The sequence below is a fragment of the Parasteatoda tepidariorum genome, chromosome 1 (genome assembly GCF_982258835.1).
Source record: "Parasteatoda tepidariorum strain Cologne lab strain chromosome 1, Ptep-v5.0, whole genome shotgun sequence".
Taxonomy (NCBI): domain Eukaryota; kingdom Metazoa; phylum Arthropoda; class Arachnida; order Araneae; family Theridiidae; genus Parasteatoda; species Parasteatoda tepidariorum.
This window is the reverse complement of record NC_141755.1, coordinates 71,557,191-71,574,923: the sequence shown is the minus strand read 5'-3', so window position 1 is coordinate 71,574,923 and position 17,733 is coordinate 71,557,191. Positions and strand designations below refer to the sequence as shown.

General features: G+C 27.3%; 1 protein-coding gene across 1 annotated transcript; it reads right to left on the bottom strand.

The window, feature by feature from the left end:
* Nucleotides 1-241: 241 nt before the first annotated feature.
* On the bottom strand, nucleotides 242-14,703 carry LOC107445359 (uncharacterized). Its single transcript, XM_087156758.1, has 8 exons — nucleotides 14,351-14,703; nucleotides 4,390-4,441; nucleotides 3,682-3,762; nucleotides 3,439-3,522; nucleotides 3,019-3,099; nucleotides 2,118-2,201; nucleotides 1,051-1,161; nucleotides 242-529 (listed from the first exon to the last, which is right to left on the bottom strand). The coding sequence occupies exons 3-8, from the start codon at nucleotides 3,753-3,755 to the stop codon at nucleotides 376-378; spliced, it is 588 nt and encodes a 195-aa protein (XP_087012884.1). The 5' UTR covers nucleotides 3,756-3,762; nucleotides 4,390-4,441; nucleotides 14,351-14,703; the 3' UTR covers nucleotides 242-375.
* Between the last annotated feature and the right edge of the window lie 3,030 nt (nucleotides 14,704-17,733).

The window sequence follows — 17,733 nt, the reverse complement described above, 5'->3', positions numbered from 1 at the left end:
TGTATTTGAAAGAGTCACAAACTGCCAGGAAATGCGTGCTTTTATAGTCACATATTCGGAAATTTTTTGTCTAGTTTAGGAGGTCCTGAATCAGGAAATACTTCGATTTTGAGTTACGTACTCGGGTAATATCACGGTCGGGAATTGTCACAGTCAGGAATTGTCGTAGTCGGGAATTGTCGTTGTCGGGAAATGTCATAGTCGAGAATTGTCCCAGTCGGGAAGTGTCTCAGTCAGGAAAAGTCCTATACTCAGGAATTACATACTTTCGGAATCACAAAGTCAGGAAATGGATACGTTTGGAGTCACAAAATCGAGAAATTTGGTTTAGATCGGTAGTCTTGAGTTGGGTAATGTCTAGTTTTGGGTTACTTATTACTTCCGTATGAAACACCCAGTAAATAGGCGCCTCACGAAATAACGGAAATTTCTCTCTTTCTTTTTGGCCTTTTCTCGTTTCTCAGCAAAATCTGGATTTTTTGCCAATTTTTCCTCCAGAATTTTTGTTAAACGAGAAACATCTCCACAACTGTAAGAAATAAAATACATTTTGTTAAACAATTTAAAAAAAGCTATTTATGTAATTTGCATCAGACATGTAATTTACATCAATCATTATATTATTATTTCTCAATCATGCAATTAACATATTTTCAACATATATTGCTAAAAAAAGAATTTTATTTATAAATGAGGTAACTATTGAGCTTGACAAGGAATTTGTAGAAAGAACGTTGCATTATTTCTAATAATAACAAAAATCAAAAGATTTTAATCAAATCTTGAACTTATTCTTAATCATTCAAGTATCTTACTCTAATCATAAAATTTTTTAATGTTACACTCACAGAGCATTTTATTTTATTATTCAAAGCTTTTGCTTGTATTACCAGTTTATTCTACTTTTCTTGTTTAAAATGAATACATGGAATTAAATAAATAAATTATAAAATATACTTCTCAAGCACATAGAAAAGTATATTAGTGATTTAAATTCAGATCAAAAGAAATGCACTTATTTAAATACGATCTATAGTAATTAATATATACCTTTTTAATCCAACAACAATATCTAGTGATTCCGTTACTTTATTAGCCTTGGCCAATAGTTTCCTTTCCCTCGAATCAATCTCGAAGTAATAAAGGTCACATCTGTCACTACTAAGATTAGAGAAAAAAATTAGTAAAATTATATAATATTACATTTTATGCGATTTTAGCTAAAAAATAAGAAATAAAAACTTTAACACCTTATTAACTTTATATTTGAAGATCAGATTTTCATGAAGGCAAAGATTTGTGTGACTTTCCTCAAATGTGTTAAAGTACCTGTGCAGGCATTGATTATAAAATCATGAATCAGATGTTAAAATGTTTATTAACATGCATTTCTTGCGGCGAAATAGGAACCTTTATTTTTATAAGAGGGAATGTGACAATTTTAGACAGTTTATTCAAAAGTTATTATATGCAAAATATTATTCTTTGCAATCAATTATTATTTTTTTAAAAACTCAAATGGTTGAAGCTTTTTTTTAAAGCAAATTTTAAGCCAAATTTTATCTATGAAATGCTGAAAGACAACACACAAAAATTGAAAGAATTAATTGCACACCTCTTGAAAAATAAAAATTTAAAAACGTGGACTCTTTGAGATAGCAAAATTTGCAAGAAGTAAAACTAACTTTAACGTGCAAAAGCTCTCAACCGCTCTTTTGATTAAAACAAAACTACTCTATTTAGACCAAGTTTTTCAGATTGTGGTTACAATCCCTATTTTGAATAACAATGCTGATAAATTGATGATACATTTTCTTATTAAAAATATATTTACATTGAAAGGAATTGCATTCAATAAATAAATAAAACGTATGAGAATTTCTGGAAAGAAAGAATGGCTTGCGCAAAGCTAAATAAGTGCAGAAAATCGAGTTTTACATTTTGGATTAAAAGTACTATTTACCAAAAAACTCGTGAAAAGGGATGCTGAAAATATCCATTCTATTTGAGGATGAATGAAATAGAGAATGTATGTTATTAGTTTATGGAAGAAAATAATTTCAAAAATTTAAATAAACAGTTTCGGACAGCAAAAACTAAAATCTGATTTTAATTACCCTTCCACAGCAACAATCTCTTGATCAACAATCACATGTGACTCTCTCGGCTGAATATCAGCCTGCCATTCCTCACTTTTTTCGCTAAAAAAAAAAAAAAATGAAATTAGTGCATGGAATAATAACCACAAGATTAACAAATGCCTTCCTTGTTAAAATGCGTTTCTCAAATTTGTGAAAAAATGTGATAGAATAGCTCCAAGGAATATCTAATTGAAATTGAAAACTGTATGTATAGTGACATGTTCAAGCATGTTCAAAACTCTTAGAACCCATCTGCATTTGCAAATAAACATGGCGGTTAAATAGAAAAGTGTTGATTACCAATCTAAAGAAAATTTTTACTCATGAAATAAATTTTGAATGCAGGTAAGTGCAGTAAACCTTTATCAAATTAGATTTTTTTCTTCGATTATTTAATCGTTATCAACTAATAAATTTTAAATTTTGTCCCATGTGATGAGGATGTGACATTTTATTATGAAGCATCAAAATAAATATACACACTGTTTCAATTTTGAGTATGATATTATACCCAATATTTTGAATACGTGCTTTTTACAATTCGACTATATTTTTTTCGGAGTAATTTTGAGAAATTCTTTTTTACAGTATTTATTGAAATATTTACTTATCAAAAAGTAAAAGTGTTATTATTTTTTTAACCATGTTCAGGCTTCGTACGTTTGTGCTGCATATTAATATTTTGTAATTCATCTAGATCAGATTAGAACAAATTCATTTAGGTTGTATTTTTTAAATAAATTCTAAATATATAATTTCTATTCATTTCGTTACGAAAGTATACTTGTAAAAAAAGTAGCATTAATTGAAAATTACAAAGTGTATAAAACTTTGTCTAAAATACTTAATCTCAATAATATTCAAACTATTTAAGTACCTATCCACTATAGCAACATTTTCATCTGATAAAGATGACTCTTTTGGCTCTATTTCAGCCCTCAACTCTACCAAGTCATCCCTAAAGATAAAAAATAAAATTACCATATTACATAGTTAAAACGTCAAGCTTAACATATAATAGCATGCATTTTATAAATAAGAATTAAATATCACCTTTATGAGTGTTGTAAAATTTACTTTAAATTATTAAACTCTGACTATCTTAAATTATTTCAATTTGCATTTCTTGAAAGGAATTCTACACAATCATTTTCTAAATTTTCCACGAAGAAAATCAGCATTCAAAAGTAGCAACATAAATACTATTTAATATATCATATAGAAAGTTGCTAAATATTTAAAATCTCACTAACGATAATTAATGCAATAATAATGAAGTAAAAACTAAATAGATTACCCATCCAAAATTTCAACTTCCTCATCATCAGTTGTGGATGACTCAGAATGCTCTATTTCAGCACTCAGCTCTTCCATATCATCGCTAAAGGTAAAATATGAAATTATCACATTATAGTGTTGCACTTCAATTTCGAGACATGATTTTGTTTAACACATTTAATAGTAAAAATTTTGAATATTTAATGTAGCTTACAATACAAATATTATGATCTCTTAAATATAATAACTCTATATATAGTACCTATCATCAGTGTCATCCTCATCAGAAGTCAAATTTGACTCCTCACAAACCATCTCACCATCAACCTCCAGCATTTCGTAGCTGAAAAAAGAAGGAAAATAATATATTTATGGATTAGATATTTATAGATTAGATATTTATAGATTAGATATTTATAGATTAGATATTCATAGATCAGATACTTATAGACAGAATATTTAACTATCTCAAGATGATCATCTTTCATCAGTTTCTTGCTCAACTCATATTTAAGCCATTATAAAGACCAGTTTAATGTAAAGTTTAAGTTAATATTAATGAAATAAATTTTGTTAAAAACAACTCTTATCTTATTTTTCACTCTCATATTAACATATTATATAAATATTCACATTTTATATTTTCTTTCCATATTAGATGTTCTGAGTACAAAATCCAATGTAATATTTTTTCCAATAATTATATTTAATCTAAATTATTTAAATACGACAGTTCCTTTGCACTTCTTGCAAAATATATTTTTTTCTCTATTTATTTGTTTTTTATTTATTTATTTGTTTTTTATTTATTTATTTGCTTTTATTTATTTATTTGTTTTTTATTGATTTATTTGCTTTTCATTTATTTACTCCTATGTTTCTTTATTTAATTATGTCTTAAACGTTTAAAAATTACAATTTTCCCCCCAAAAGAAATTACAGTGTTTCTCAATCTAAATCAAATACTTACCCATCTGTTTCAGATGAACTACTGCTGGTGTCCTCTGCTAGAAATCCAGGCGCTAAAAATAGATTAATAATTAAATTTTAGTTAAGCTCATTTCTGACTAAATTTAAATTTGGGTAACAAGCGTTTTTCAAGATTATTAAACATATAATAACTGGATAATCAACCACAGACTGAATAATTGTAACTAAAGTTTCAAACGCAAATGGAATAATAGTAACTGAATAACCTAGCTATTTTTATAAAAAAACTATTTACTATAGTTTTTAACTTATTATTTATTTATATTATAGTTATTTATAATATTATAGTATAGTTTGAGAATGAAACACATAACAAAACGTAGTAATTTATATGAATTTATTCAAAAGTAAAGAAACTTTTTTATGAAAGCACATACAACAACATTTTCTTTCTAAACATCATATTGATGACTTTAGTTTTGTCTTAAAACTTCGGTTCACCAAAAAAAATTCTTTATTTAATGTATAATAATTTAAATGCGTTGCGAATAAACAATTTAGAAATACTAGTATTATTTTATTTTCGGGGCCTCAAAAATATCGCCTTACTATTATTAATACCGATTATGCTTAATTAATGACTAAGTAAATACTTAGATTGTTATGATAGGTTCGTATTAATCTAACATAGAAACATATTATAGATAGTGTGGAAACCGGCTTTTATGGCACTCGAAACGGTATAATAACGAAGCATTCTTCAGTTTAAAAAGAAATACAATTTACATAAATTAAAATATTTTCTCACACAAAACAATATAATCATCTTCTCTATATTCAACGAATGTGAACTATTTCCAACAGGACTTAAATTGATCCTTTTCCTGATACTTATAAAAATATATTTCAAATTACAAAAACGCAAAATATACAATTTTTATACTTACGAAAAGGTCTAGGATGTTCCCTTAACCCTTTTTTTCCAGTTGTTTAACAAAGCAAAAAGATAAAGTTCACTCATTTTGGGAATTAGCAAGAAAATTATCAAATAAACGCTAATCACTTACATGAGTTCAAATACGAATGAGAAATAAAGTATTTTTAATACTTTGTTGCTTTGGTTAAACAAAATCCTTTTTTTAGTAACAATGCTTCAATAAGAGCTATTATAACAATACATCTTAATATAATTTCAAAGCCAGTGTTCTAATGAATAGTTGTAAATATTTTAAATGCTTAGTTATTTATATAGTACAAAAAAATCGAAGTCACAACAATAAATAAACGAGAATCGAAAGAGAAGTTTAGAAGGTGGTGCATTATTATTTACATTTTTATCGTTTAAATAATTCAACTGACACTGATTAAATGTATCTTTTAGAGTGTAATGTTAGCCATATGAGCCATAAATCAGATGTCTTAAACGTAAAAGGAAGCAGGGTCTCTAGACGCAGACATTCAAAACAAATTTAACTTTACAGTTATTATTGAAAATGCAAAATTAAGGGGAAAAACATGCTTTGTTCAATTTATCTAAACTTGCAATGGTTTAGATAATTTTGAGAATACATAATATAAATTTGAATACATGAAAGTCAAATGTACATAAAGCAAATTTATATGTTGAAAATACAAATATAAATTCAAATTATAATGCTTGAAATATTTAATTTCATTTACCTAAATGTAAGTATAATCTTCCCCAGAGAAGCGTTATCATAATTCTACAGATACTGAAATGTGGTGGAATTGTTGGTAAGGTCAATTTGACTACGCTAAATTTGCATTGAGTCTGTAATTTTGTTTCGGTAAAATTCCTTGTAATTTAAGCACAAAATAAAAGTAACTACTGAGTAAATTCAAATGAGAATTGGTACAGAGTAAAATAGCCATGGCTCTTTAAACCACAGTGTGAATGAGTGCTATAATTAATTTTTGTTCATGTCATCACTTTTGCAAATGAAAAAAACTATGCGATATTCAAATTTACAAAAAATTGAGATTGGGACAAGTTATGGTTTGAGTACTCAAAATTTATAATTTTTATGGCAAATAGATGAAGAATTAACTATGGAAACAAATTATCTCATCAAGGTACTGGAAGGGAAAAAAACTTAAAATACACATAAATAAACTCTAGAAAATTAATAGTGTGCCTCATATTTGCAAGCACCAAATAGGCTTAATATTAGAGACCATTATTATTCAGTAAGTGATTATAAACACTAAGGATTGAGAAAAATGTGCCTCAAGTAATCCCTGAGATTATTACTTTCGAGGTAATTTTTCAATCTTAAATTTTACAAAAATATTTTAAAATGTGTGATGCGTTTGTTAGAATACATACCGCAACACTTCGCAATAGCATATTACACGTTATTGTTTTTAGATTGTAATGTAGGAAAAAATATGTAACTGAAATTAATTACCATGCATAATTTTTAAAAAAAATCTTGAAATTTTAAAACTTAGCATCTGTTTTTTTTTATTTATTAATTTGTTTATTTATTTATTTTTTTTGAAAAACTGAAGACTTTCGGAAATAATTTAAAATGCTTGATGTTATTTCTCGAAGTCAGGAAAATTACAATAAGTTTCTTTTATTTTAATTATATTTCAAAGAAAGTGAAAAATAGATTAAAGTTCTTTTTTGTTGTTGTTGACATGACATATTTAACTTCGCTTTAAGGAATATACAGGGCTGGAAAATTGTATTCCGGGACGAAACTGAGCCATGTAAATTTATATTTGCATGACTATCCTGACAGGGAAATATTCATCAGACGTACTTTAAAATACCGATTAAGCACCTTTCGAGGTTTTTGCTAAAATACCCCATTGTATGAAAAGATATATTTAAACTGGACTAAAATAACAACATGATTCTACTTTTTAATTTTGGTGGAAGCAGGCATAAAAATAATTTAAATGTAAAAAAGTAAAAAAATTAGGTTTTTTAATGCCTTATTAAAAACAAAATTTAACTGAATAATCATATCCTTTGTTTTTTATTTAAATGTTGTTTCTAATGTAATGTTTCTATTCTTTTTCATAAAAGTTGTTTTTATCTAGTAAGAATTTTTTTTCCCTCTTACAAAGAAAAGGTAGGGAACTTATTAGAAAATGTAATCTTTGGATATTTTTTTTTTCTTTTAATCATATTATTTAGATGTCCAATAAATTCCTGTGTCTGATTCCTGTGTCTGATTCCAGTCGTTTTAAATAGATTACCTAACACAAATTAACTTTGCAGTGACTACTTTTGGATACATCGTCAAAGTATTAAAGAAAATGCAATCCAAGCCAGATCCAAATGTTTCTAAATGCAAATACAGCTGAAAATACCCTTAAATTACAAATATTATTTGTTTTTAAAGAAACACAGTTGTATTAAGGAATCTGAGGGATATTCCTGTAAACACTAATTTTTGGTGTCTTTTTTTTAAAAAACAAAAATTTGAAATTTTACGCCGGAAAATATTCTTGAAAAAGAAAGAAAAAAAACGTCGTTTTTGGCGAAAAGTGGTTGGACTAGATAACTAGGTGATAGTTATTATAATTAAATAATATAAAATGTCTCTATTAGCTGGTAAACTTTTTATAACTTTATAACTTTTATAACTTTGTTTTTTATTAAATAAATCATAATATGTTTTCCCTGTAAGACAAATAACATTGTTTCTGCAATGAAACATTTCTGATAAAATTACGGTACAAAGTATTTGCATTTTTGGTGCAATATCCTTAAAACGCATGTTACCATAAAATATTATGCCGTGCTTGTTACTGTAATAATGATTAAATTTGAATGATTCAGTGACTTTACGGTAATAATTACTGCAAAAATATTTCGTTTCCGGTAAAAATGGATTTTATGGTATAACGTATCGTCATTCAGGTTGCACATAATGCTTTTGATGCACCCAAAGTGCCGGCAACTTATACAGTAATTTGATCTGGAATGATTTACAGTGCTGTGCAACTTGTTGTTGCAATCATTAAAACCTTTATGAAAATGCATAATCCAATTAATTTTGTAATGAAGAAAAAATATGTTAAAGCTTTAAAATATTTTTTTCATTCTTATGAATATAAAATAATTTTAAAAAAATTTCGATTTTGGGAACATACATATATATATTAAAAGACAATAATGCACTTTGTATTCCTTCAAATAATAGCAGTTAGTTCATAATTTTCTTTCCTATTTTTATTTGATATTTTTCATTTTATTTTAATACTTCCGTTTGCAATTTGCGGGAGAATTCTCATATTTTAATTGAATTCAGTTTCAAAGATTTTCAAGCAAGATTAAGTTAAAACTTTATTTATGCAATGAAATTACGAATCGCAAAGCAATATAGACATCTAATATTGTATATCACCACCTCTGGCTAATTTTAGAATGGTTCTAATCCAGATTTGATCATATTTTGAAATCAATTATTTACTTAAAAATCTACAAAATTAAAAGTTTTCATGCTTACGATAAGGCCTTGGATTTCTTTTCAACTCTTTTTGCCAGTGATTAAGCACAGCAAAACGAAATAGCTCACTCATTTTCACAAATTATAAGTCACTTGTCAAAAAAGACGTTATTCACTTATAAAAGCTCAAATAAGAATGAGGAATTATTGTTTTCTGTTATATTGTTGGTGCAATTAACAATGGTCATTTTCATCAACAGTGTTTAAGAAGAACCATTAAAACAATGTACAAATGTATAATTTTTTTTTAACTATATTCAGCATTGTTGTAACTGTTCCCATATTTGATTGTTTTAAATTACTGTAAAGCAAAGAAAGAAAAAACACAACAATAACTGGAAATTTCAAAACATGAATTTAATATTTTGTGAGAATTCAAACAAAATTATATGTTTATAGTATGAAAATTCTTAAAATGTATTACTTTTTTACTAAAATTGTAGATGAAATATATTGTCACTAAGTTGAAATTGTTAATATCAAGCAAAATAAGAATTATTTGTTTCTTATATGAGGATTTTTAACTTTTCATAATGAGAAAAAAATCTATTTCAAAAATAATTTTAAGCTTCTAATGTATGATATAATTATTTCTGTTTACAAAAAAAACCCCGATTATTTAGTGATAAACACCAATAAAGTTTAAGGTGTTATTTATTTGATTTCATTTATTTGATCATTTATTTGATTTTTTTTTTGTTTTGGATAATGATTATCGAAAATTGTGCATTATAAATTACAATTTTCATTGCTTACACATTTAGAAAAAATACAAAACTGAAAATTTGAAGTGAAGATATTTAATTTTTGACCCATGGTCAACTAGTGGCCTACCATATTATTTTAATTAGTTTATAACAATTTTGAAACGATTGATTAAAAATGACTGCAGAGACTGTATTTTAGATAAGGATTTTAGGAACAAATGATTATTTTTTAAAAATTACTTTTTTAGTATTTCTAATAAAGAACCGACGCAATATATTTTGAAACGATTACGACAGTCGAACTTCGCAAAAAGATAACTTTTGAAAATTAAATTAGTTAGCAGAATAATTTTTTGGTACTTAATTAATTGAGAAAATAATATAGCACTATTAAATTTACTAAATATAGAAGGCTTCTGTATTAAAATTAAATACAGGAGCTAAATATTTTTAGTTATTGAATAGGCATGTGTGTTTATATAAATATCAATTTTATGGGAATAACTAAAGATGCATAAATATTTTACGATAGGTTTAATATTGTGTGGTGCCTATTTTTCTAATAAAATATTTAGTGCAAAATAAAACACAAATAGCTAAATTTTATACACCGAAGAGCTATTACATTATGACCACCCTCCATCTATAACAATGGGCTTGCCCAAGTTTTCATGGTTTCTCGCCCAGGAACAATGTTTTCATGGGGCACATTAGGACCTATAATCCTCATAGAACAATCCCTGACGTCTGTAAGCTACTTGAACATAGTTGCAGACTAGGTTCACCCATTCATGGTAACAGTTTTTCCTGCGGGGGATGGTGCTTACCAACAGGATAACGCACCATAAGTGGGCATCGTAAGCGTGTCATATAGGTCGAATCGTCAAGGAACATTCCAGTGACTTTCAAGTCATGTTTTGGCCCCCAAATTCATCTGACCTTAATCCAATAGAGCATTTGTGGTCCTACTTGGAAAATCAAATTCGTGCTGCCATGCTACCCCCTCGCAATGTGAGGGAATTGCAGGACCAGTTAGTGAACGCTTGGTACTAGATACCTCAGACTACCTATCAGCACTTTGTGGAATCAATGCCACGACGGGTGCTAGCAGTTTTGAGGACTAAAGGTGGTCCTGCATGCTATTAGCAGGGTGGTCATAATGTAATGGCTCTTCGGTGTATGGCAAAAAATTCGTTTCATTCGTTTGATTTGGTCTGGTATAATCAATCTGTAATACAAATATATGTTTTATCTTTGTTGCTAAACTACATACATTTCTTTTTCCATTCATACATTAAGAATATTCATACATTAAGAATTTATTTTCATTCGTTTGATTTGGTCTGGTATATTCAATCTGGTCTATAAATATGTGTTTTATCTTTGTTGCTAAACTACATACATTTCTTTTTCCATTCATACATTAAGAATATTCATACATTAAGAATTTACTTTCATTCGTTTGATTTGGTCTGGTATATTCAATCTGGTATATAAATATGTGTTTTATCTTCGTTGCAAAACTACATATATTTCTCTTTCCATTCATACATTAGGAAAGTTTATACATTAAGAATTTATTTTCATTCGTTTGATTTGGTCTGGTATATTCAATCTGGTATATAAATATGTGTTTTATCTTTGTTGCTGAACTACATATATTTCTCTTTCCATTCACACATTAAGAATATTTTGTACATTTCCTTTACAGTCAAGAATAATCTAATTAAAGAAGTTTTGTTTGGTAATTAAAATTTCAGGGCATGAAGTACTTTTCTTCTTCAATCAAATAGTAAAGCATTTTTTACATTCTAAACTTGGGTCTGTAAATATTTTTTTTTTAAATTTCAACTAATAAAATATTTTTCATCAACAATTAAAAATTTAGTTAATAAAGCCATTTTTCAAGGCAGAAAGTTTTTTCTTGATAAAATTCAAAATTAAATATTAAAAAAAGTTACACAATTTAGCAAAATATATTCACGTTTTAAAGAAATAATTAATTTAATTTAACAGACTTATTTTTGTGCTCATATTTGTGTACTTAATGAAATATATATTTTCTTAGCCATCCTTTATCTAAATAGATCGTGGTTTTAAGTATTTCCTGGAAAAAATTGTCTACAAAATTATGATAACTATTCACATTTAACTATACTTCTCTTCATATTTGATGCATTAGTCGAATATAAAATATTTCGATGATTCCATTCTGTTCGGATTACGATTCTATTCAGAATCGTGATTCTAGCGGACTGAAAACGAATGAGAAAAAGTATTCTATTAAAGTAAATGATTGCGCTAAATACATTATCGTTTAAATAAAAAATTTAATGAAATTAAGAGACATATATTTTGTATGATTAAATTATTATTTATTTCCTTTTTAAACCATCCTCTATCTTTATAGATAGTGGTTCTAACAATTGTTTTGAAAAAATATTGACACAAGAAATACGCATATTTAATCATAATGATCTTGATTTTTGTTGGAATATTCGAAAATAAAATATTTAATTTCCTTCTTTATTTATAAGTGTACATAAAATTTAACGATTCTATCCATTATCCTAGATTAAATAAACATTTAATAGTCGACCATTTTCTTTTAAGAAATAAATTAAATTTAGTCTTGAAATTTTGTAAAACATGCAAGCTAGTTCTATTAGACAAAAAAATTTATACTTAAAATAAAAATAATCAAAAACTTCATAACTTCTGACAGAAATAAGTTAAAAACTGTCGCTTTAAGGATATGTAAAATTAATAACAAAGTGGAATAAAATCAATAAAAGCTCTTACTTTCAAAATCCTGATATGCCGCATAAAAAGTACTTTACGCAACGTTTTTTTAAACACTGAAAAAAGTTTCTCAACAAATTGCGGTAAAAAGAACTGCCCCCCTGGGCGCATCAACTGTAAAATGCACTTTACCGTTAAATCCTTTTTTACAGTAAAATTTTGTACCATGCATTTTATAGTAATATTTAATTATGGTGATTCAGTTGTTTAATAATAAATATTTCTATTAAAGTTACGGTACATTAAATTTTTAGTGTTAGTAATAAACTAACACCTTGGGTGCCGTCAATTTTTTATTATAATTTAATCCAGATTTTTTTTACTAATGCACGGGGGACAAGTTATGAATATTTAATTTATAACCTTTTTGTTTCGATTCATACATGTATTATATATCAAAACATGCTATTTTTTTACTGAAACATAAAAACATGTGTTTTTAATTGATCAGGGAAGACTTAAAAATGGTCAAAATACCTTAAAAATGATTTTTTCTTTAAGTTCATGACTCAAAAATTTCAATTTCATTTTTTTCTCAAATTTTAATTGCTCTGCATTGTTTATAAATAGAGAATTTAGGAAATGGACTAAGTAAAAGCTAAGACGTAACATTAATTTTAAAATAATTAGCAGTTAATATCACAACGCATTTGGCAAAAAAGAAAATAATATAAATGCTTTTCTAAGTACCACTAATACACAATTTTTTTTCTCAATTATGAAATATAAATACAAAACACTCCGTATTGAACTTAACGGAAAAATTAAATTATAAGGGGTAATTATTTTCAATAATCATCGCCTTTTGCACTTTTTACTTAAAAACAAACAGAAAAAATATATAAAATTACGAAAATTATAAATGCATGAAAGTATTGAAATAAATTTTTTTATAAAATTAATGAATAAAAGTGAAAAATATTTTTAGATTGTGTTGCACAATTAATAATAAATAATATGAACGAGAAGAAGGAAAAAAGAATTTAATAAAAAAATTTTTGTAGAAAATTGAGAAATTTTGGAAAAAAATACATAAAATAAAATAAAAAGACATTTTAGGATACTAATGGAATGATAAGTTAGCATAATAAATTCATGTGATAGTTAATAATTTTTAGATACTTTGCATTGATTTATTGAATGAAAGTAAAAATAACTTTTAGATAGATTTACATGATTTATGGTAAATAGTATGTAGCAGAAGATAAAGAGATACTATTTTTTTTTAATTCTTAGGGAAAATCGGGAAAAAATATATAAATTATTTATTTATATTTTTTTTATTTTTTATTCCACGTGAAATGAGAAATTTCAATAAAATCCCATCTACACGAAAATAATAATTCTAGTAAAAAACCATTCATTTCTGGTGAAAAAAACATAAATCTGATCATTAAAGCCAAAATTAACGATATTTAATCCATTAATTCGATATTTTTTTCAAAGATATGGTAACGGTTTACGGTAATTCTGGTTTTCAAAATTATAGATCTTATCACCACACTATTTGAAAATAATACAAAATTCAAAAGTAAATTTTACCAAATAAATAATAATAAAATATAATAGCGTTTTATAATTTAATTCGTACTACGGTAATTCTGGTTTTCAAAATTATAGATCTTATCACCACACTATTTGAAAATAATACAAAATTCAAAAGTAAATTTTGCCAAATAAATAATAATAAAATATAATAGCGTTTTATAATTTAATTCGTACTTAAAGTTATAATTTTATTATACATTACAAAACCATATTTTTTTGTTAATTTTACAGAAATCATTACCAAAGTTGCTTCAATAAAAATGACTGAGCATTTTGGTGATACCATTTAGCAAGAAACACAGTAAATTTGAAAATATTCTGATAGTTTTGACCATACATTTTTCTCAAAATACGTTCAAAAAATTTCAAACTTTTAACTCTAAAAATATATTGTATTTGAAATCATTAAGATGAAATTTCAAATCATAACATTTAAACCAAACCTAGACATACTTACTTTTCTGATATCAGAAAAAAATTGTAAATATCGGTATACTGTGTATATTTTCATTGCTGCAAAAAGTTGTATTAAAGAAATATTTCCCAGATGCAGCATAACAGCATCGGCGAGCAGATTTACATCAAGTTTCATTCTCACTTCAAAAACAGATATTTCAAGTTGTATATTCCCTCGAAAAGTCTGGCAATATCGAAAGATGAGAAAGCGAAAAAATATCAAGCTTTCACGAAGAAAGAATTTACTTTGGAAATTTTTTTTTCCTTGACAGAGCCAATTTCTTAGGCGAAATATATTTTTTTCCTATTTCATATTTTTTTTGCCAATACGAGATAGAAGACACGTTCCTGTCGATTCTATGCAGCGTATAAAAAGAGAAACGCTGTCGAAACACTTTAACAGATGGTAAAGGGAAAAATCTCTCTCTTGGTAGGGAAAAAAAAAATCCTCAGTGCCCGGCGAATCCCGACGGCCACCAGCTGTTGCCAGAAAAGGAAGAAAAAAATCTTATCTCATTTGTTTCTAATAAATTTGGTTCGATGTTGATGTAAGCGAATAAAAAACGTATCGGATAGTCAGAGTTAAGGGGCTAGTCTAGTCAGGTACAGCTGGAAATAGGTGATTTTCCAAGAACTTTATATTTTTAGAGGGGAAAAAAAACTCTTTATTTTATGTTTTACGTGCTTTTAAAGAAATTTGTAAATATTTTTGTTTTTTTTTTCTAGTGGCTCTGATGGGTTTTGAAACTGCATCAACAATCGGAAATGCTGCTTTCATGGTTTAATTTATATCGCTATAGCTGTGATGATATAGTCTGCAAATGATGATATTGTATGATGAATCTACAAATGCTCTATATTAACTTAAAATGGTTTTAGAGCATTTCGTTTGTATGAAAGAATATAAACAAAACAATTTTTAATCTATTTTATCTAAAAATAAATAGTGTTGTCAAAAGTATGGTATACAATTTTAACTTATAGACAATTGTCCGAGCGAAAATCACATATCGCAATGCATGCCTGCGTGTTATAATATATAACTTAAATATGCATTTTAGTTTTTGAAGTATACCAACAATGAAAAGATTTTTCTGATTGGAAATCTTTAATTGAAGGTATATTTAACGATATCATTATTGTAGAAGTTACATTTATAATGTGTTATGTTTAAAAAAATTTGATTTTTAGATTTAACAAAAACAGGCTAAATTATTAAGAGCCTGCAATGAATTTTTACATTATACCGTGGTCGCCCAATATTTGCAGACACCTGATTATAAATATCGTACGCACAGTAAAAGAGAACTTGGAACAAATGTACTATTTGGTTTTATTGTGATACAAAGCATAAATTACAGTAATTTAAGAGAAAAATTTAATAACAAAAATCAAAAACATTATAATTAGCAACTGCCGTGATAAAACTTATAGATGAATAACCTGCTTAATTTATTGAAAAAAACAATTACTAATTTAAAAATGAGTCAAATTACTGATTCACAGATTTGCTAATACACCGTTTCCTATATTCCCTTTTTTTCGTTCTTTTTTCCCTTTATTCATTCAATGTAATAAGGTTCATCTATGCCAACGGTTGTCAAAAAAAAAATCGTCAATCTTAAAAAAGAAAGAAAAAAATGAATGAGGATAGTTATAGTATATGTCCTCATTCTCTTTACTGAAATTGGTTTTAAATCTATAAAATCAACACTAATTATTTCATCCATTACAAATTATGACTTAATTAACCTTAATAATTTCCTTCGGCATATTTTTTTTTTCCATTCTTAACCTTAAATATTCTACTTATTGTATCTTACCCCCATACTTAATCTAAATTATTTTGTCGTCATACTTAACCACAATATTTATTTAAATTTTATTTCCATACCTAATCATAATTATTTCCCTTATATATTTTGCTTCTATAAAAGCATTTATTTAATTTTATCATCCTATCCAACCTTCACTATATCTCCATATTTAACTTTAATTAAGTCCTTTGTTTTATTTTACCTCAATCCTTCCTTCCTTCCTCAATGGCACGACAGCCCCGGGTGGGCCCTGGCCTTCTCAATCAACTTCCTCCAGGCCTGTCTCTGCCTGGCAGTTGTCTTCCAGTTTGAGACTTTTAAGACTGAAAAGTCTCTTTCCACGCAGTCGGCCCATCTCAGCTTTGGTCGACCTCTGGGCCTTGATCCGATGGGCTGAGCCGAAAAGATTATGTTTGTCGGACGCTCTCTGTTCATCCGAATGATGTGACCAGCCCATTTAATTCTTTGAATTTTTACGTACTTGACAACTTCAGGCTCTCTATGGGCCCGATAGAGTTGTGAGTTTGAACGTCTGTACCAAGTACCATCAACTTGTTTGCCCCCAAAAATGGATCTTAGGATCCGACGTTCGAAGATTCCCAAGGAATTCTCATCTTTCTGTGTTGTTGTCCAAGTTTCTGAGGCATATGTTAGGATAGGTCTGATCAAGCATTTATAAATTAACAGTTTAGTATCTCTTTTTAGTAGGTTTGAGTTTAAATATTTTTTTAATCCATAGAAACATTTACTTGCACTATTGATTCTTCTTTGTATTTCGGGTGCGATTTTACCTCAATACCTAAGTTTAATAATTTCTTTCTGTATTTTATCATCATACTTCAGTTAACCCTAATTATTCCCTTTATTATATTTAATAATCTGTTGCTTGTTGTTTCTATTACGTAATTATCATGCCAGCAAGCCTGTTTGGGAAACCAAGCGAATTTAAGGCAGAGGGGGCGCTTTTTGCTTTTTAGTGGCGCAATCTATAGTAAGAAAAACCACTTCAGTCTCAAACATATGCCACAACCCATTTAACAAGGCGAATCCGTTCATGCATCCATCCATCCATCTTAACTTTGATCCGAACCAGAGACCGATAAATCTCCAATTCATCACCCCCAGAGGCTTTGATTTCTTATGGCAACTTAGAAGAATTTGTGACCCCAACAAATTTAACGTGCATCATTCACCATTCATAATGCACGTGGATTCTTCGGGCAGCTGGATTCTCACGAACACGAGTCTAACGCCGTGCCAACCAGGCTATCCTGGTCCATATTTTTTTTTATTCAAAAACAATCTTCTGCTCAATTTATTTCAGACTATAAACCTTTGCTTCCCTATTCCAGTAATTTAAAGTCCAAACAGTCCAAGTTATTGCTAATTTTTATTTTAAAATAATTTATAAAATGATCGTGACCCTCGAAAAAAGTCGATATCTGAATCTAAAACTTAGAAATAGTTTTTGAAGTAAGAAGAAAAATTAATTAAGTAATTTACTTGCTTTAAACAACACTAAAAATAAAAAACTTCGTCAAATTATTAAATTTTCCAATCACTTTTA